Raw genomic sequence first — 23,262 nt, 5'->3', positions numbered from 1 at the left:
AATTTTGTGAAGTTAATATTTAATCGTTGACTTATCACAAATCTTATCGAATCTTCACTCTCTTATTCGACATTTCTTTATATTTAATTAGCAATATTTAGGAATATTATCTGACGAGAGGGACAGCGATAAAATTCTTCTGTTAAAATGATAATCTTGTATAAGAACGCGAAGAGAACGCGGAAAGAACACGGTATTTTCGCAATCATAATTTAATAATTTATTTTAAGAATATTCAGTTCCTCTTTGACATGAAAATACAAACAGTTACTCTTTTATGAATATTCCAAAAATATATACTACAGAAACAAATACTTTAATTTAATGAATTACTATTATGTTAATTACTATTATGTAATCATTATACGTATACTTTCGATAATTTTTCGTGTAATTTACATAAGAATTTACAATCATAAATACAATTTCATATAATATAATTATAGTCATAATTGTATTGTATTTTACAATTAAAATATCAATGTTAGATATTATAATTAAAATACAATTATAACTATTTATAATTTACAATTTACAATTTACAAATTTATGATGCTATCAATATCAAATAATAATTCCATTTATTCAAATATTTAATAACATTGATATAATAATTTGATATTGATAGCATTAACATTTGGATTTAATATTATATTCGATTTAATACACATACATTTTTAAGTTTTAAAATAAAATATAACATGTTAAGATTTCTTAAACGTTAATAATTATGCAATTTCTTTAATATTTCTGAAGATAATTTTGATAATTTAAATTTCCCTTTTAAAACATTTTTATTTTTAAAACATGTTATATTCATTTTTACGTTTTTAAAAATAAATTCAACTTAATTAAAATAATTTTAATTTACCCCTAGGATTATTGGAATATTAAAAGAAAGAATGAATCTTACTTAATAGCCCTAACAACCCTACTATTAAAGGATTCTAATAATTTTAATAGCTCCAACAATCCTACTATAACAGAATTCTAATGATCTTAAGAGCCCTAACAACCCTAATATTAATAGAAGAATTCTAATGATTTTACTTAATAGCCTTAACAACCCTACTTCCTGATTAACTAAAATTATTCGAGATTTGAGGAACCTATCTCTAATCATCACCTCACCTAATCATGTATATATTTTAGTCACGTGCCCTAACCGCGTACCCTAACCGTACTCTTCAGGCCAGTTGAACCTACCTTTCGTTGATCCTGGCCACTTTCTTTCTCGATCTCTAATCAGAGATCGAAGAAGGAGATAATTACTCCTTCTTTTGCCGGATAATTACCGGCAAAAGAGCGTGAAATATTTACGCTCATTTAGTAACGATCGTTCGATTTCACGATCGTTCGTTAAATATTGAATATAACTTTATTTTAACTGAAATAAAGCCAAATTACTACAAATTTCTATAAATTATATTTTATAGTAAAATATAAAATTAATATGTGTATTTATCATATTACAAATTATTTAATTAATTAATCATTTGGCTTTATATTAAGTTAAAGTAAAGTTTAAAAACAATATCTACAAACAAATTCTACGATAGATGAGCTATGAGCAATTAGAAGATAAGTGCGTATTATAAGAATAAATTAGCATCAAAAATTGATAAAATTGGTAATTGTTAATGCGTGTCCTTTATTTAATAAATTAGACAAAATCTTTACAAAAAAATCTTTTCTTAATCTCTTCTTTTTTTAATTAATATTTCAATATATTTTCGCAATAGATGCAAAGCATAAGTTCGAAAGAACTTATTAAAATTATTTAATTTAATTGAATTAATTTAATTTAATTATTTAATTTAATTTATTTAATTTAATCCATCCTAGCTCATCCATTTTAAGGCAACGGATTTATCTACAATCTACAATCTACATCTACATCTACATCTACATCTACATCTGCAATCTTTACGAATCTGTTACCTTAAAGTTAAATAAAAGTTTTTTTCACTCACCGGCACTGATGCGCAACAGCGGAGTTGTTGTTATCGAAGCTAGTTGTCTGTAACATACAAATATAAAATTCATTTATAATAATGCTCACAAAATGCAATTAATATTTAAAAAAATCTTTATCGCGCGGAATTTTATATCCCATGTGTAAAATAATAAGCAGATAAACACGTATGGAAAAATTTTATAAATTTTTGAAACCGTTTTTTAAATAGAAAATTTTATATGACTTTTATAAAAATCTTTCTCTTTAATTCATTTAAATAATAAGATCGAATTATTGTTCGTTTATAACAAGTTAACGATTTATAACAATTAACATATAAATAATAGATATTCACCATCAGGTTGCTCCGCCGATGTAAGATGCCTCTCCCAGGCCTCCTCCTCCTCTCATGTTGTTGGCGCGCGATAACGACACTCCCGCACTCGCGAGCGATATTTTTATATCGCTATTTCCGCTATTTTACGCGATACTTAACGGTGTCCGCACTATTTCGGTACAATAAAAAATTTTCTATTTGATCGCGCGATGTATATACTTAATATGTATATACTTTGAACGGCACTCCCGGTTTCGGTACGAGCGAAAATCCCATTTCACTTACGAGAATCAGCTTCGAGTCAACAGGTCGGGAATGCAACGATACAACGAGCAAGGACTAAGCCCAAACCGGAAAGAAGACGAAGCGATTAACGGAAATAGAGGAAAATGAAGTTCACCAACTCTTTTTCGCGCATAATTATCCTATCTCGTATCGAACCTGGACCCGCTAAGCACGATTTCAGGTGCTCCGCCCGGACATATTATGCCTGCCGCGGTTGCTATATGCTACACCAGGCTAGTAGACGGCAAAAGAAGAGGATACCCACATTTTTTAAATGCTAACATTCAGCAATTTAGAAAATGGGTAGGCAACCCCTTTTACCGAGCGAAAATCGTGCTTAGGGGAATCCACTCGACTCCTCGACAGGGTTAACACACGCAGTGCGTATGGCTGTAGACGAGCAAAGAGAAGGGACCCATTGACGACCATTCCGAGCAATCGATCAAGTTCTAACTAATTCGGGCCGAATCACTTGACGAAGCACGAAGCACGAAGCGCGAGTGTACGTTGTATAGTAACGTGTGCAAACTCGAAACATCCCAGTTAGTTGGCATCGGAAGTAGAGACTCGTGACAATAAATGAAATTGGGATTTTATATGAAAAAGTCCAAAAGTTCCGCGAAAACGCGACAACGCGAGAATACTGCAACGCGAAAACGCGGTAACGAAGCGCTTGCCGTCCGCGGCACGTTGACGGCACCGACGACGCGAAAGGGTACTTAGCTTCCCATTCAGGCACCTTAAAATTGATCATAAATAGAAAAATTTAAGATAAACCTCAAGGCACCATCCAAGTACTAAGCCCTCCCACCGCGACAAGGTGTACCCCATGGGAGGGTTATATTATATATAATTTTATATATAATATAATACATAATTTGAAATTTATTTTGTAATATAGTACATAAATTTAAATTCGCAAATATAAATAATAAATAAAAATATAAAAGATAAAAGAAAATCTATTATATAAAGCAATGTTCAAAATAATTGATTTTAAAACTAATTATTTTTTAAACTAATTATTATATTTTAATATTATAAATTTCGTAATTACAAAATAATTTATATTTCTTAGATATAAACTTTTAGAAATATGATAAATAAAAAAATTTCTATTTTTTTTATACATGAAATATTTAAATAAATATATTAATATGAAATGTTTTATAAAATATAAGAAGTAACTGAAAATATTAATTAATAAAAAATTTTATAAATGTTTTATAAATATTTTAAAATAAAATGGAATATTTTTTTCGGCATACGCTGACGTTCGTGCACTCGTAAATAATAACGCGATTTAAGGTGCACAAGAATTTTAATAAACCGCGAGTAACATACAAGAATTCAGAATAATCGTAAAATGGATCACAAATAGACGCGCGTCCGCACAGCTTGACAGCTGGGCTCAGATTCTTTGACAGTCGTTGTTTATAACAATATCTTGACATCGCGCGCGGAAACGACCTTCTTCGAAAGAATTCAACGGGTGACGAATACACGGGACGGGACGCGGGGACGCAACAATATAACAAATAATGAATGTGATAAATAATTTATATTAATGACTTACATCATATTTCATTGGTCCATCCATTTCCAAAATCTCCTTTTTTTTTTGCTTTCTTCGCTTTTTCCTCGTGGCACTTCAATCCTCGTTGCACTCATTTGAATTCCTCGTTGCACTTACATTCATTCACGAAAAGTTCCTCGTTGCACTTGCAATTGTGTTCAGAGAAAGAATTTGATAATATATGATACGTCTCACATCACTACTCAAGATATTCACTGCTCAAGAGCCACTGAGCGAATGATCGTAAGTCAGAAACATTACCGCGGTACTGTTTATATCGCCAAGGTTGACTATGTAAAGAAAGAATTTGATAATATGTGAAACGTCTCTCACGTCACTACTCAAGATCACTGTGCGAATGATAATAAAGCCGTGTAACATATTAACAATAGCGCGATACTGTTTATCAAGGTCGAACACGGTGTTATTGATAATTCTCTCGTTGCCGAAATATTTTCTGTAATATAAAATATTCGTGCGCGGAATATTAAATTATAGAAGCATTTTAATTTATTGATTAAGATTAATTGATTATTTATTAAACTATTCATCATGAAGTCTTTCGTTATACTAATTATTTGCATCTATAATTCGATTGTTTTACTTCGTGTTCTTTCACAATCCCCCCCCAAATTATATTTAGATTGTCAAGTAAAATGATAAAGTAACACGGATGGAATATATTTGTGACTCTAAGTATTAAAATAATAATTATTGTCCGTAAAGATTGCAAACATCGATGTGATTATTTAATATGTTGGATTCCTATCACATTAAATCGATTCTCGATTAAATTGTATATTAATATACAATTTAATCGAGAATCGATAAAATGATAGGAATACAAAATATTAAATAATCACTTCGATCATTGTGATCTTTACGGACAATAATTATTATTTTAATACTTAGAGTCACAAATATATTCCATCCGTGTTACTTTATCACTCTACTTGACAATCTAAATATAATTTGGGGGGGGGAGGGATTCTGAGAAAACACGAAGTAAAACAATCGAATTACAGATGCAAATAATTAACGTAACGAAATGCTCCGTGATAAATTGTTTAATTAATAATCAATAAATTAAAGTATTTTTGTTATTTAATATATTTCGCGTTAGTGTATATTTTATAATATATAAAATATTTCAACGAATTGTCGATAACACGGTGTTCGACTTTGGCAATATAAAATATAAACAGTAGCACACTATACGTTACGGCTTTGTCATCATTCGCGCGGTGACTCTCGAGTAGTAAGGTAGTGGTGAGAAACGCTTCGTATATTGTAATTTTTCTACTAAATACGATTACGATTAGTATCGAAACATAATTTGCTATAAATATTAATAATTAAAAATTAATTAACTTTTGATAAACGACATGAAACTGTATCGCAACGATAAATATTTATCGAATCGTAATCAATCATTACTGCGAATAAAAATTGAAATAGGGGATACATGAAAGATGACAAGAGAATTAAATATATTATGATCTTTTGATCATCGATGCTTATTATAATATTTCTTTAACAATATTAGAATTAAATATATTTCTTGTTTAATTAACCAGGATTGAGAAAATTTAAAGCATTGGTCGAAATATATTTAATTCTAATATTGTTAAAGAAATATTATAATAAGCATTGATGATCAAAAGATCATAATATATTTAATTCTCTTGTCCCCTTTCATGTATTCCCTGTTTCAATTTTTATTCGCAGTAATGAATGATTACGATTCGATAAATATTTATCGTTGCGATACAGTTTCATGTTTATCAAAAGTTAATTAATTTTTAATTATTAATATTTATAGCAAATTATGTTTCGATACTAATCATAATCGTGTTTAGTACAAAAATTACAATATACGAAGCGTTTCTCACCACTACCTTACTACTCGAGAGTCACCGCGCGAATGATGACAAAGCCGTAACGTATAGTGTGCTACTGTTTATATTTTATATTGCCAAAGTCGAACACCGTGTTATCGACAATTCGTTGAAATATTTTATATATTATAAAATATACACTAACGCGAAATATATTAAATAACAGAAATACTTTAATTTATTGATTATTAATTAAACAATTTATCACGGAGCATTTCGTTACGTTAATTATTTGCATCTGTAATTCGATTGTTTTACTTCGTGTTTTCTCAGAATCCCTCCCCCCCCCAAATTATATTTAGATTGTCAAGTAGAGTGATAAAGTAACACGGATGGAATATATTTGTGACTCTAAGTATTAAAATAATAATTATTGTCCGTAAAGATCACAATGATCGAAGTGATTATTTAATATTTTGTATTCCTATCATTTTATCGATTCTCGATTAAATTGTATATTAATATACAATTTAATCGAGAATCGATTTAATGTGATAGGAATCCAACATATTAAATAATCACATCGATGTTTGCAATCTTTACGGACAATAATTATTATTTTAATATTTAGAGTCACAAATATATTCCATCCGTGTTACTTTATCATTTTACTTGACAATCTAAATATAATTTGGGGGGGGATTGTGAAAGAACACGAAGTAAAACAATCGAATTATAGATGCAAATAATTAGTATAACGAAAGACTTCATGATGAATAGTTTAATAAATAATCAATTAATCTTAATCAATAAATTAAAATGCTTCTATAATTTAATATTCCGCGCACGAATATTTTATATTACAGAAAATATTTCGGCAACGAGAGAATTATCAATAACACCGTGTTCGACCTTGATAAACAGTATCGCGCTATTGTTAATATGTTACACGGCTTTATTATCATTCGCACAGTGATCTTGAGTAGTGACGTGAGAGACGTTTCACATATTATCAAATTCTTTCTTTACATAGTCAACCTTGGCGATATAAACAGTACCGCGGTAATGTTTCTGACTTACGATCATTCGCTCAGTGGCTCTTGAGCAATGAATATCTTGAGTAGTGATGTGAGACGTATCATATATTATCAAATTCTTTCTCTGAACACAATTGCAAGTGCAACGAGGAACTTTTCGTGAATGAATGTAAGTGCAACGAGGAATTCAAATGAGTGCAACGAGGATTGAAGTGCCACGAGGAAAAAGCGAAGAAAGCAAAAAAAAAAGGAGATTTTGGAAATGGATGGACCAATGAAATATGATGTAAGTCATTAATATAAATTATTTATCACATTCATTATTTGTTATATTGTTGCGTCCCCGCGTCCCGTCCCGCTGTATTCGTCACCCGTTGAATTCTTTCGAAGAAGGTCGTTTCCGCGCGCGATGTCAAGATATTGTTATAAACAACGACTGTCAAAGAATCTGAGCCCAGCTGTCAAGCTGTGCGGACGCGCGTCTATTTGTGATCCATTTTACGATTATTCTGAATTCTTGTATGTTACTCGCGGTTTATTAAAATTCTTGTGCACCTTAAATCGCGTTATTATTTACGAGTGCACGAACGTCAGCGTATGCCGAAAAAAATATTCCATTTTATTTTAAAATATTTATAAAACATTTATAAAATTTTTTATTAATTAATATTTTCAGTTACTTCTTATATTTTATAAAACATTTCATATTAATATATTTATTTAAATATTTCATGTATAAAAAAAATAGAAATTTTTTTATTTATCATATTTCTAAAAGTTTATATCTAAGAAATATAAATTATTTTGTAATTACGAAATTTATAATATTAAAATATAATAATTAGTTTAAAAAATAATTAGTTTTAAAATCAATTATTTTGAACATTGCTTTATATAATAGATTTTCTTTTATCTTTTATATTTTTATTTATTATTTATATTTGCGAATTTAAATTTATGTACTATATTACAAAATAAATTTCAAATTATGTATTATATTATATATAAAATTATATATAATATAACCCTCCCATGGGGTACACCTTGTCGCGGTGGGAGGGCTTAGTACTTGGATGGTGCCTTGAGGTTTATCTTAAATTTTTCTATTTATGATCAATTTTAAGGTGCCTGAATGGGAAGCTAAGTACCCTTTCGCGTCGTCGGTGCCGCGGACGGCAAGCGCTTCGTTACCGCGTTTTCGCGTTGCAGTATTCTCGCGTTGTCGCGTTTTCGCGGAACTTTTGGACTTTTTCATATAAAATCCCAATTTCATTTATTGTCACGAGTCTCTACTTCCGATGCCAACTAACTGGGATGTTTCGAGTTTGCACACGTTACTATACAACGTACACTCGCGCTTCGTGCTTCGTGCTTCGTCAAGTGATTCGGCCCGAATTAGTTAGAACTTGATCGATTGCTCGGAATGGTCGTCAATGGGTCCCTTCTCTTTGCTCGTCTACAGCCATACGCACTGCGTGTGTTAACCCTGTCGAGGAGTCGAGTGGATTCCCCTAGGCACGATTTTCGCTCGGTAAAAGGGGTTGCCTCCCCATTTTCTAAATTGCTGAATGTTAGCATTTAAAAAATATGGGTATCCTCTTCTTTTGCCGTCTACTAGCCTGGTGTAGCATATAGCAACCGCGGGAGGCATAATATGTCCGGGCGGAGCACCTGAAATCGGGCTTAGCGGGTCCAGGTTCGATACGAGATAGGATAATTATGCGCGAAAAAGAGTTGGTGAACTTCATTTTCCTCTATTTCCGTTAATCGCTTCGTCTTCTTTCCGGTTTGGGCTTAGTCCTTGCTCGTTGTATCGTTGCATTCCCGACCTGTTGACTCGAAGCTGATTCTCGTAAGTGAAATGGGATTTTCGCTCGTACCGAAACCGGGAGTGCCGTTCAAAGTATATACATATTAAGTATATACATCGCGCGATCAAATAGAAAATTTTTTATTGTACCGAAATAGTGCGGACACCGTTAAGTATCGCGCGTAAAATAGCGGAAATAGCGATATAAAAATATCGCTCGCGAGTGCGGGAGTGTCGTTATCGCGCGCCAACAACATGAGAGGAGGAGGAGGCCTGGGAGAGGCATCTTACATCGGCGGAGCAACCTGATGGTGAATATCTATTATTTATATGTTAATTGTTATAAATCGTTAACTTGTTATAAACGAACAATAATTCGATCTTATTATTTAAATGAATTAAAGAGAAAGATTTTTATAAAAGTCATATAAAATTTTCTATTTAAAAAACTGTTTCAAAAATTTATAAAATTTTTCCATACGTGTTTATCTGCTTATTATTTTACACATGGGATATAAAATTCCGCGCGATAAAAATTTTTTTAAATATTAATTGCATTTTGTGAGCATTATTATAAATGAATTTTATATTTGTATGTTACAGACAACTAGCTTCGATAACAACAACTCCGCTGTTGCGCATCAGTGCCGGTGAGTGAAAAAAACTTTTATTTAACTTTAAGGTAACAGATTCGTAGAGATTGCAGATGTAGATGTAGATGTAGATGTAGATGTAGATTGTAGATTGTAGATAAATCCGTTGCCTTAAAATGGATGAGCTAGGATGGATTAAATTAAATAAATTAAATTAAATAATTAAATTAAATTAATTCAATTAAATTAAATAATTTTAATAAGTTCTTTCGAACTTATGCTTTGCATCTATTGCGAAAATATATTGAAATATTAATTAAAAAAAGAAGAGATTAAGAAAAGATTTTTTTGTAAAGATTTTGTCTAATTTATTAAATAAAGGACACGCATTAACAATTACCAATTTTATCAATTTTTGATGCTAATTTATTCTTATAATACGCACTTATCTTCTAATTGCTCATAGCTCATCCATCGTAGAATTTGTTTGTAGATATTGTTTTTAAACTTTACTTTAACTTAATATAAAGCCAAATGATTAATTAATTAAATAATTTGTAATATGATAAATACACATATTAATTTTATATTTTACTATAAAATATAATTTATAGAAATTTGTAGTAATTTGGCTTTATTTCAGTTAAAATAAAGTTATATTCAATATTTAACGAACGATCGTGAAATCGAACGATCGTTACTAAATGAGCGTAAATATTTCACGCTCTTTTGCCGGTAATTATCCGGCAAAAGAAGGAGTAATTATCTCCTTCTTCGATCTCTGATTAGAGATCGAGAAAGAAAGTGGCCAGGATCAACGAAAGGTAGGTTCAACTGGCCTGAAGAGTACGGTTAGGGTACGCGGTTAGGGCACGTGACTAAAATATATACATGATTAGGTGAGGTGATGATTAGAGATAGGTTCCTCAAATCTCGAATAATTTTAGTTAATCAGGAAGTAGGGTTGTTAAGGCTATTAAGTAAAATCATTAGAATTCTTCTATTAATATTAGGGTTGTTAGGGCTCTTAAGATCATTAGAATTCTGTTATAGTAGGATTGTTGGAGTTATTAAAATTATTAGAATCCTTTAATAGTAGGGTTGTTAGGGCTATTAAGTAAGATTCATTCTTTCTTTTAATATTCCAATAATCCTAGGGGTAAATTAAAATTATTTTAATTAAGTTGAATTTATTTTTAAAAACGTAAAAATGAATATAACATGTTTTAAAAATAAAAATGTTTTAAAAGGGAAATTTAAATTATCAAAATTATCTTCAGAAATATTAAAGAAATTGCATAATTATTAACGTTTAAGAAATCTTAACATGTTATATTTTATTTTAAAACTTAAAAATGTATGTGTATTAAATCGAATATAATATTAAATCCAAATGTTAATGCTATCAATATCAAATTATTATATCAATGTTATTAAATATTTGAATAAATGGAATTATTATTTGATATTGATAGCATCATAAATTTGTAAATTGTAAATTGTAAATTATAAATAGTTATAATTGTATTTTAATTATAATATCTAACATTGATATTTTAATTGTAAAATACAATACAATTATGACTATAATTATATTATATGAAATTGTATTTATGATTGTAAATTCTTATGTAAATTACACGAAAAATTATCGAAAGTATACGTATAATGATTACATAATAGTAATTAACATAATAGTAATTCATTAAATTAAAGTATTTGTTTCTGTAGTATATATTTTTGGAATATTCATAAAAGAGTAACTGTTTGTATTTTCATGTCAAAGAGGAACTGAATATTCTTAAAATAAATTATTAAATTATGATTGCGAAAATACCGTGTTCTTTCCGCGTTCTCTTCGCGTTCTTATACAAGATTATCATTTTAACAGAAGAATTTTATCGCTGTCCCTCTCGTCAGATAATATTCCTAAATATTGCTAATTAAATATAAAGAAATGTCGAATAAGAGAGTGAAGATTCGATAAGATTTGTGATAAGTCAACGATTAAATATTAACTTCACAAAATTTAACGATCACCTTCGATATTATAGAATCGCGAGTTAATTATTATGAATTTAATAATTTATTTTTTTTTGGTTATATTTGTATTTACGAATTTTTTTTTTCATATCGGAAAATATTCATAAATAAATTAATAAATTACCGTTGCGAAAACACCGTGTTCTTTTCGCGTCCTTTTTCGCATTCTTTTTCGCGTTCTTAGACGAGATTGTCGTTTTAATAAAAGAGTTACCATTGTTCCTTCCGTTAAATAAACTTTAATGAAAGTTGCGTGGCTCGTACCGCCAAGGAGTCAAAACGATTTTCATCATGGAGAATTATTTTTCATCGGTTCTTGTGAGATCCATTCGCGACGTCTAGTTCGGTGCCCTGTTAAAAATTGGGAATTTTTATTGTAAGATTGAAGGAACTAATCTCAGGTTTTCCTGGCAATTTCCGAAAGCAATGATTTCGGTAGTAATTCAACGATGATACGCTTCTTTAACGTCGAATTAATTTAAATAATATATATTTAGATGAGAGAAATGTATCTTTTCTTTTCTTCGTTAAAAATGTTCTATCATTATTAGGATTGGTATTATTATTGTCTATATATATAATGCTAGAAAGATTTAATAGTAGATTAAATATGGATATAGCGTTGTGTATAAATTTTAGGTTTTCAAGTAATTTCATATTGTAATTAATTTGTATAAATTTTTTGATAAAAATAATTACGAACGAATATATTTTTAATTAATATAATTTGTCTCTTTTGAAAAATTATTTTTAGGTGCTGGGGATATTAACATTAATTTTTAGTTTCTTTTAAGAAACTATTTGCAGGTATTGGACATCCATCGGCATTTTGAAATATTAGTTTTTAGATATATACCATTTTATATATATGTATAATAAAATACATGCACAAATTTACGTATCCAAAATATTTTTATAATTTTTAATAATGTTATATATTATATATACGCGAAATTATACATGTATATTATATAAAATGTGCGAATACTTAAAAATTTCGAGACAAATCGAATGGGTACCTATATCAGTAAGATATTGATTAAAAGAAAAGAAATTATTAATTTAAACGTTATAAGAATAAGAATCTAGAGAATTAATCTAGAATTAATTGTTTAAAATTATTTGATTTATTTTATTTTGCACACTGTTCGAATTGAAATTTTTTAAATCTTGCTGATATCGGGTTCGATTCGTCTCGCGCGCGCAAACCGTACCCCAAATTATGTGTTCGCACATTTAACACAAACTCCAATAATGCATGTATTTTATTATTTATAAATATAATCGTTCGTAATCACATTTCAATAAAAAAGGTCGTTATATCCATTTAATTTTCAATAAAGAAATATATTTCTTAATAATGGAAGAACATGTTTTCTAATGTGCATATCAATTTCGTGAATTGGAGATAATGACGAGGGATAATTGTGGTTGATTTATTACTGAAATCATTGCTATCGGGAATAGTCCGGAAGATCCAGGATTCGTTCCCTCCTACAGTGAAGTTCCCGACATTCAATGGATTACTTAACTTTTCTTCGCAGATTGATGTTGCGAAATCTAATGTAGACACAAGATGTTAATCGTTCTCCATTTTTAAGATCGCTCCTCTTTTTATCGGATATTACTGATATATCATTCGCGTATCTGCAATTGAATATTTTGAATATTATCGATTTATTTATTCGTCGCGTTTTATCGCGAATTTTAAATCGCGATTTATCTTATAAAAATTCGCAAGTAAATCGGTCGGTGAATTGTATATTCGCAAACATTACAGACCTCAAATGATTGTCGAAATATTTTTGATTTTCTATACTTACGTGATAGCAATTATATCGCGCTCGTGTCTATTGAGAGCTTCGATTATTATATTATAAAAATTACGTATCGCGATCAAATATTCCGCATATTATGGACTTATTTATTCGTCGCGTTTTCCCGTGAATTCGAGTCGCGATTTATCTTATAAAGATTCGCAATTGACTCAGACAATGAGTACTGTATTCGTAAATATTACAGACATCAAATTGTCTGTCCAAATATCTTCGCATTTATGTGATAATTATATCGCGCGCGATTATAATGTCTATTGAGACGCTTCGATTATTATATTTATAAAAGGTATACATATCACAATCGGATATTCCGAATATTATCGATTTATTTATTCGTCGCATTTTCTCGGGAATTTTAAATCGCGATTTATCTTATAATTTAATCGTTGACTTATGCCTGTTTCTACCAACGTCGTTTAACTTTAATCTTAGCTTAACTCACTCTTTGTCTCCTTCTAACTGTTCTTTTAATTTGCAATTAACAATTACATATTTTTTCTTCGAAACAATTATGTTTTCTTTACACCAATTGATTCCTCTCATTATTTTGTACATAAAAGTATTAAGGTAAGATAATCGAAAAATGAATATTTTACAAGATATTTTACGGTTTATGTAAAATTAAGAAATGATTTCAAGCCTCATAACTCGGAAAGTATTTAATTAAAACTAACTTAATTATAGTATTTTGGAAAGCTCTTGAGATGAGCTACAAGAATATGTAATAAAAATAGCGAGTTCCATTTAAAAAATCCAAAGTGATTTTGCCCTGATCTTGACAACACTCTTCAAGGTCATACTGATATCACCATGTAATGCGTTACTTGAAACCTTACAACTTTTGTTTGAAATATTTTTGTCTGCCGCGCTCAGTTTTTGAGATATTCGGCTGAAACGGGTGATCTGCGACACCCTGTATATACATATATATATATAATAAATTAAAATAAATTGTTTCACTGCACAATATATAGACCATTTAATATTAATTATATTGAACATATTTAGACCAGGAGACGTCATGTGAACACCACAATTGATAACATTGAAAATGTATTAGAAACTAAAATTTTTATATTACTTAATTTATCTTACTGAACATAATTTTAGAATTAATATGATTTTTACGACTAATTGTAAAATCACATTAAACCCAACATTTTATTCAAATAATTTTCAATTAGAAACATTCTTTTACTTATATAACAATAAGTAAAAGTTATCCGAATTATATTGTGTTCGATGTCATTTTAAACGCAAGAATTTCATTAATCCCTTTTAATCAAAAAAGATCAAACAAAATATAAAAGCTTTAGTTTTTATTTTATGGCAATTTAAAGTCATATATTATTATAAATAACGAAAAAATTCCCGATGCCGCAGATTCCGAAATTTCTTACACGAGACTTCATTTATAATATTCACGAATATATGTCAAAAAATAAAATGCATTTTTTATTCATTTGAAAGTAATTTTAATAGAATAATGAGAATTTTGCGATTAAAATAATACCAAACACGATATAAATCGCATAAATTTAATTAAATATATAATTATAATGAAATATTTATTATCAGATTAATTAAAAATTACCCGATTTACGTCATGTTTGATATCATTTTAATCGCCAAAATCTCATTAATTCATTAAAATTACTTTCAAACCGATAAAATTAAAAATAAAAGTTTCAATTTTTATTTTATAAGATGTTTACATTTTCGTGAATTGCGAATGGATAGAGGAAGCGAAGAAACCGATTGTAAGAGACTTCGGAACTCTTTGATGATAGGTCATCTCGCTCGCTCTCTACTCATGGTCTTACTTTCTTTGTCACACTTGACAATCGTGATAGATAGCTCGGAAAGATAAGCGGACCCAAGAATCGAGAGCGAGCGAAACAGTAACAAGAACGAGCGAGACAATAATAGGAGCGAGCGAGACAGTAATAGGAGCGAGCGAGACAGTAATAGGTGCGAGCGAGAGGAAAATAATAGCGCGCAAGAAAAATCCGATTCTCGAGCTCGAGTCTCGTTGCTCGTGCTATTTCTATCTCGTTCGCTCTTATTGTTATTTTACTTGTCCTTCTCGCTTCCTCACGTAACTTTCGCATTGCTTTTATACATACATACGTACATACATACGTATATACCACACACACACACACACGCGCGCGCGCGCGCGCGCGTGTGTATATATATATATATATACATCTTTATTATTTAGAACTTTTATTCTTAAGAAATGTGTAGGATCTATATTGAAAATAATATCAAACTTTCTCTCTCTTTAAATATATAAATTATTTATTAATAGTCTGGTAAAAAATATCTTATTTTCAAGTATAGTCATATTATGAATAAATTTCTATATATTGTATATAGCTATTTTTAGTATAAATCTCGATATATATATATATGGAGAAAGAGAGACCACAAATCTTATTTACATTAAAGATGTATACATAACTTGTCTTGCATTCATATTTTTGCAGTCATATTGCCGGCACTTTGTGCATATAGCACGGAACAGAACCACAAATCGTGGACATAGCATGTTACCCTTTGAAAAGTTTCATGGACATGGCTATGTAGTTCAATGTCCACGTTTTATGGACATAGAGGCGCTTCAAATACGGGTTCCACCTAAATCAGGGGCATGGCCGCTCTCAGGCTTCTCTCTGTCTATCCTTGTCTCGTGTCGACAATCAAAACGTGTATACATGTGTATCCGGTCACGAAACGAATTAGAACTTCATTATAAAGTAAAAGTTTAATCAGTAATTCACTCACAATGGTGAAACTGACGCCGGAATTGATAGAACAATCGATGCAATACATTAATCCTGTGCGTGATCGTGAATTAGATCTTAGAGGTTTGTGAGAGAAACCGCGTATATGCTAAATCTTTTATTGCCATTTTATATATTGCGTTTATTATACATTATTCTTGTTCTGTTTGTATGTTACAGGATACAAAATACCCACCATCGAGAATCTGGGGGCGACTTTGGTAAGTACACGTGGCATATATATTTGTATTTATAATAGAATGTTGCTATTTACTGTTTGCTTTGCAAAAAGTTCGAGTTGAATTTAAAAAAGTGATGTGTATTTATATTACGTATGGATATATTTGCAACTGATTTTTTATTATTATTGATATTATTATTGAAGATATTATTATTGAAGCAATATTTATATTATATTAAAATTTCTCAATATATAATAAAATATACTTTCCTTGATTTATGATAGATTTATGATATGATGATCGATTTATATCATAGATTTATGATATGATTATGATAGTTGGACTAAAAATATGAAATTATAAAACCCTATAGTTATATTATAGTTATGATAAATATATTTATTATTCTATATAGGATCAATTTGACACAATAGACTTTTCTGATAACGATATACGTAAACTGGATGGATTTCCACTTTTGAAAAGAATACAAACCTTGTTTTTCAATAACAATCGTATTGTCAGAATTGCTGATGGATTAGAGCATTGTATACCAAATTTACATACGTTGATGTTAACTGGTAATATGATTCAAGAATTGGCTGATCTAGAGCCTCTGATACAGCTGAAAAATCTTAAAAGTTTGTGCCTGCTTCAAAATCCAGTATCGGCTAAGCCACAGTACCGACAATACGTTATATATAGATTTCCACAGCTCAAATTACTTGATTTTCGAAAAATTAAAATGAAAGAACACAATGCAGCAATAGAATACTTCAGAAGTCAGCGTGGCAAAGAAATGACACGTGAAATAGCAAAGAAGGTGAAGGCTCAAACAGCGGGTACAGCTATGGATAAACCTCTGACTACTCCTGAAGAACGTAACAAAATTCGCGAAGCCATTACAAATGCCTCTTCCTTGGAAGAAGTACAAAGGCTTAGTAAATTCCTGCAATCTGGTCATATTCCAGGAGAAGAACGATTGCAAAATGGTACGTGAGTTTGCAAGTTTTGCATTGCATAGTATTTCCATTTCTTTTAACATCTTAAACATAAATTTTGCACTTACAAATATTAAAAATAATATAACGAGATAAATATAAGTTTTACAATATAATTTTATGCATTTTCTATACATATTGTACGTATAATGATGTTTTTCTTATGACAATTTAGGGAGCGGAGCTGTGGAACCTATGGAAGAGGATGATGATTGAGTAACTTGCTTTCTATATTGTATTTATAATGTAAGCTTGAAAAACATGAAGGGACTTCACATTGTAAGTATCTAATGTGACAGTATAGGACACGATACAATATATATGATGCTGATAAGAAATTGTATACTACACAGATATTATCTTTTTTGAATATTACAAATATTGATTTTCTTGATATAAATAAAGATGAAAATATTAAGAATATAGCCTTGAAGCGATTTTTGATATTATTCCTTGTTATTATATGTAAACAATAATTTTAATATATCAATATGTTTATTTCAGTGAGATCCGAATAAAAAGTTTCTTCAAGAAATTCATCTTATTATTGAATCTCCTTCTATATTATACTTTATATAAACTATACTTTATATATTATATTATATATACTTTTATATTATACTTTATATATACTATACTTTATATAAACTTTTGAATTAACGAGACAAAAATTCAGGAGCGCACTTTGAGCAAATTTGACTCGATAAATAATTGAAGATTTGTTATATTTATTTTTGCATATTTTCCTAAAATTTTGTAGTTTATGAAAAATTTTTCAATTTAGCAATGTTAGAAATGCACAAGATCAATGGTAACGAGAATTTGAGTTCGCATATTATCGAAGTATACGATTGTGTTGAACTTTTAATTTATCGCACATAATGATATAAATAATTATTATTATTCGAAGCAATTTAATATTCGAGCGATGTTTAATGTTACATAAGTCAGATCAATAGATGTCGCTGCAACACGTAACAGTGTCCTTTAAGTCTTTGATCAGATGCTCCGTTGAATGTAATTTAAAGAGAAATGGGTAATTACATTGCTACTTACATAACACATCCTGATACAATGCCCAAACCCAGTGGACCACCGACATTTGATCCGATGTTTGGATTTCCAAACGGTCGGAAACCCAGAGGCAAGTATTGTCATTCGAACCTCACTTAACCTCGTATGCGTATTTTCATTACATAGTATCTTGTTATTGTTATTTGATTAAATGACTTGAAGATATAAAATTTACATATCGAAATTTATATATATACTACGTCGCATTCGTTATTGAATTATTTTATAGTTTTCTGTCACAAACAAGTTGTGTGATATAATAATGATTTACTTCGATTTCATATATTGTTGCTTTACATCTGCTATTACATTTAAATGCATATTGGCAATATATTAGGTAATTTTGCTATAAAGAGTATAATTTAAATGTTTATATTGTTTTCATCGCGTATAGAAAATGAGTTATAAATTCTAACATTATTATGCTTTTTACTTTATTACAATTATATCTGATTAAATTAGGCAATAACTGTTTTATTTGGCTTATTTACAATGAGAAATGTATATTGGCAATATATTATGTAATTTTGTTATGAAGAGTATAATTTAAATATCTATATTGTTTTCTTCGCATAAAGAAAACGAGTTATAAATTCTAACATTATTGTGCTTTTTACTTTATTGCAATTATATCTGATTAAATTAGGCAATAATTGTTTTATTTGGCTTATTTATAATGTACCGCAATGTTTTACTGCTTTATCAAAGAGAAAAACTTGAAAAATTATGATGTATTAAATTTTAAGTATAAATCTATGATGTTTATTTAAAAAATTATATGTTGATATCCACTGGTTTTTATGATCATGTTTATTTGGAAGATGTATGCTGTATTTAAATTTTGCTTAGTGTGCTGGATTTACAGAGATGAAAGTATCAGAAGAAGATATGATAGCTGCACGAATACCACATAAGCAACGTGATTATTGTGCCCATAAATATTTGGAGTTACACGACTGTAAGAGGATTCATTATCCCTTCATGGTAAAGTGTGCACACAAAAGACATGAGTATCATGCATGCTATGTCGAGGAGTAAGTAATAATTATAATAAAAATATATAAATATATAAATATAAAAATATAAAAATATATATATGTCTAAAAAAATATCAAGATATATTGTGATAAATTTTCCAGTTATGTTCTAAGAATGAAAGAATATGAAAGAGAACGCCGTTTGCTCGAGAGACAAAAGAGGGTACAACAAGCAGCCGCAGCGTGAAAATCTTGTATAGAGCTTTAATGAATTTTGATTGTTGTCGTCAGTAATTTAGGATGCACATATTAAAAGATGGAGTCGTGTCCAGCTTGTATATAAATTATATCAATAAAATATATAACGATAGATTTTTCACTTCATAAGACGTTCAATATACATAATTTAAGAAGATTGATATCAGATTTACATCAAAAATTTTGATTTTTTTTTAAATATGACATGGTACATGTTTGAAATAATTTTAATTATTTCTTGTAAACTAACGATACTATTATTTCTATGACGCATTTTTTGATATATAATTTCGAAAATATTTGGCAAGAAATCAATATTTTCGTATCTAATTCTGAAATGTATACAATAACTTCTTTTTTATGTAGCAGGGAGGATAATTGATTTACACGAACGTAGAATCTATAGATAATATTTTATTTATTGTTACAAAAAAAAAAGAAAGATACAATATGTACAAGTCAGCACACAAGTCATACGCAAGTGAGCGGTAATCCTAAGATTGGAGGTAAAATTAGCGTCTCGCGTCTCGAGACTTAATAACTTATTTTATTAATTACAATTGTTAAACCCCTCGAGTGTGTGTGTCGACGTTCGCGATGATCGCTATATGCAGGATGCGCGCTCTCGGCGCCCTTTAGAGTCGCGCAGCTTTATCGAGGCAATCGATAAAGTACGGAAAGCGCCGCGAACGTGCAACTCCGCGGGTCCTCTCCGACGGCATCGGGCCGTGTATGTCCGCACCGGTTCTGATCTCTCTTCGTCGCGTATTCATCTCGCGTCTCGCTTAATATTCTGTAGAAGCATAGTAATGACAGTGGTGAAATATATTACGTAGCGTAAGATCGCCCGGGGTTTCTTCTTTATACATTGAATTACCTGAAATAACAAATATACCTCTATATCGCATCTCTCTCTGTACCTCACGGAATGGTGAGTTTGACAGAAGGAGCAATAAAACATAGTAAACTAGATTTTCTCTCGCTATGTGTATACGTGAACAATTTCGATCAACTATAAGCTCCATTCTTTACAAGTTAATCATCAGTTTTTCAGACGAAAATCATGTAAACGGAATTTATTGCAAGTGCATCGTTGATGTGTAATTTCATCCGTGTATTCATTGTTTTGCAATTTGACTGCCTATAATAAATATTTGTATTATGTTCAAAATATAAAATTAAGACACGCTATTACAAAATTTCGCATAACCTGCATTGCGGTATCGCTTAATTTTATATTTTGAACATAATACAAATATAAACTTATTAAATTCTATAGATCTTTCTTCAGTTTACGCATATAGTATTAATCGATTTTACAATTATCTATAAAAATTATACCAAACAATATATATATTGTGTATAAAATAGTTTCACATTTTTAATTTAATATTTTGCATTGATTGCTTTTTGAATCATGTGATTATATGTTATGCTTATTTTAATCTTTATCAATAAGTATTTGGATAATGGACAGGTACATTAATTTGTAATGGCAGATATATTTGAGCTTGAATATTTACAAAATATCTTGTAATAATAAATAGATCGATATTTACGGATTTCTATATTCTTTAACTAATTTAATAAAAACTTTTCTCACTGTGTAATAAATCGATGCAATATGACGATATTATATTGAGCAATTGTTTGGTATAAAGATTTTATATAAAAAAGATTTTAAGAGATTCAAGTTGTGCAAGGGATTTTTTGACATAAAATTAAAATTCATAAAGAAAAAAATACGAATGAAAAGTGCTCGCGATAATATTATAAATGTGCATTTTACAACTCATGTGAATAATATTCTTAAATAGAGCCATCGGAATCAATCATTTTGTAATTATTTAGTTGGAGATGACAAGACTCCAAGCGCACGCATAATAGCTACTTTTATATTTACAATAATTCTACTTACACGATGAAACATAGTAATTTTTATGAAATGATAAAAGAGTTACAACACACACTAAGGACACTAAGGCATGCTTGACACAATGATTCCGAGCTTCTGAGATTCGCATAATTTTCAAGATAGGTAATTCTAATATGACAAAGCGTATCCTTGAATTATACCTGTAATCAATGTAATGTCACATTTCCGCTTTATTATTGTTTCATTTTGTTTTCAATGTTGCTCTCTTTACATTTTATTAAATTTTTAACTTCAAAATTTTTTCTAGACTTTATTTTACGTAGATTTATTTTAACTTGTTGAATGTTTTTAAACAACATAAAAATAGTAAAATAGTAAATTATATAAAAACAATATAAAAATAGATGTTGAACGCCAATTAAAGAATGATAAAGACGATATTTTTGAAATTGATAGAAGTGCCGGTCCAAAGTGTGCGCGAGATTTGAGATGTCCTGCGAAGGACACGATAGGTATAACGAATAAGAATCCTCTTCTTTACGGAAGCAATATCTACTGCTTCGCAACTAGTGAAATGTTTGACCTCGATCGTCTTACCAGAAAGTTGTATCGGAAGCTAATACGATTTATGTCTGTGCAAATGCGACCGAAACAGTCGCATTAACGGATAAAAAAGGGGTTTCTAATGCATTCTTTCCTATGTCATCCTAGATTTCTCACTGTATATCGTTTTTACAAATGGATATGAGAGGATGCGAGAGACTGATACAAGTATTAACCCATTGGCCGACTGACTCATCTTCTTCACTTATCAGTTTCTCTTGCCATCATTAAGTTTTTTCATTACTTGCAAGTTTATAATTGTTATTTTTAAACATCTATATATTTCTATCTATTATATATATATTACACACATATAATATACATAAAAAATTATATATATACTAGGTGTTAAAAATGTCTGGACACGGTCGAATATCTCGATAAAGAAGAGTTTTACTAGAAAGTGTTTCAGACAAAAGTTGTATGGCTTCGAGGGGGACATAAGATGGTGTCATTAGTTTGACCTTAAAGAGTCACCTGAAGGTTACGTGAAGGTCACCTCCAACTTTTTAAATGGGACATCCTATATACTTTTGCATATTCTTGTAGCTCATCTCAAGAGCTTTCCAAAACACTATAATTAAGTTAGTTTTCATTAAGTACTTTCCGAGTTATGAGGCTTGAAATCATTTCTTAATTTTACATAAACACTAAAAAAAATATCTAGTAAAATATTCATTTTTCGATTATCTTATCTTAATACTTATAAGTACAAAATAATGAGAGGAATCAATTGGTGTAAAGGAAAAACATAGTTGTTTCGAAGAAAAAATATGTAATTTGCAATTAACAATTACATATTTTTTCTTAAAAATAATTATGTATTTTCTTTACACCAATTGATTCCTCTCATTATTTTGTACATAAAAGTATTAAGGTAAGATAATCGAAAAATAAATATTTTACTAGATATTTTATTGTTTATGTAAAATTAAGAAATGATTTCAAGCCTCATAACTCGGAAAATACTTAATGAAAACTAACTTAATTATAGTGTTTTGGAAAGCTCTTGAGATGAGCTATAAGAATATGCAAAAGTATATAGGGTGTCCCATTTAAAAAGTTGGAGGTGACCTTTACGTAACCTTCAGGTGACTCTTTAAGGTCAAACTAATGACACCATCTTATGTCCCCCTCGAAGCCATATAACTTTTGTCTGCAACACTTTTTAGTAAAACTCTTCCTTAT

At 29.6% G+C, this 23,262-nt stretch overlaps 3 protein-coding genes across 3 annotated transcripts in view; all 3 read left to right on the top strand.

Annotated features, from left to right (window-relative positions):
• Positions 1-15,792: 15,792 nt before the first annotated feature.
• On the top strand, positions 15,793-17,709 carry U2a (small nuclear ribonucleoprotein polypeptide A'-like U2A). The gene is made up of 4 exons (XM_083103083.1): positions 15,793-16,187; positions 16,284-16,324; positions 16,701-17,277; positions 17,462-17,709. The coding sequence occupies exons 1-4, from the start codon at positions 16,106-16,108 to the stop codon at positions 17,500-17,502; spliced, it is 741 nt and encodes a 246-aa protein (XP_082959209.1). The 5' UTR covers positions 15,793-16,105; the 3' UTR covers positions 17,503-17,709.
• A 530-nt stretch (positions 17,710-18,239) lies between these two features.
• On the top strand, positions 18,240-19,707 carry Nd-b18 (NADH dehydrogenase (ubiquinone) B18 subunit). Its single transcript, XM_083103084.1, has 3 exons — positions 18,240-18,430; positions 19,226-19,394; positions 19,500-19,707. The coding sequence occupies exons 1-3, from the start codon at positions 18,319-18,321 to the stop codon at positions 19,582-19,584; spliced, it is 366 nt and encodes a 121-aa protein (XP_082959210.1). The 5' UTR covers positions 18,240-18,318; the 3' UTR covers positions 19,585-19,707.
• Positions 19,708-19,842: 135 nt separating this feature from the next.
• Positions 19,843-23,262, top strand: part of Sit (stuck in traffic) — a 64,239-nt gene continuing 60,819 nt past the window's right edge. The window contains exon 1 of the mRNA XM_083103078.1: positions 19,843-20,526. The gene's annotated coding sequence lies outside the window, so the exon portion shown is untranslated. The remainder of the gene's footprint in view (positions 20,527-23,262) is intronic.

This window comes from Camponotus vicinus, unplaced genomic scaffold, assembly GCF_025532165.1.
Source record: "Camponotus vicinus isolate PSW18456_S1 unplaced genomic scaffold, iyCamVici1.0 SCAF_6, whole genome shotgun sequence".
Classification (NCBI taxonomy): domain Eukaryota; kingdom Metazoa; phylum Arthropoda; class Insecta; order Hymenoptera; family Formicidae; genus Camponotus; species Camponotus vicinus.
Note: the sequence above shows the minus strand (reverse complement) of the source record. Positions and strands in the feature narration are given on the sequence as shown.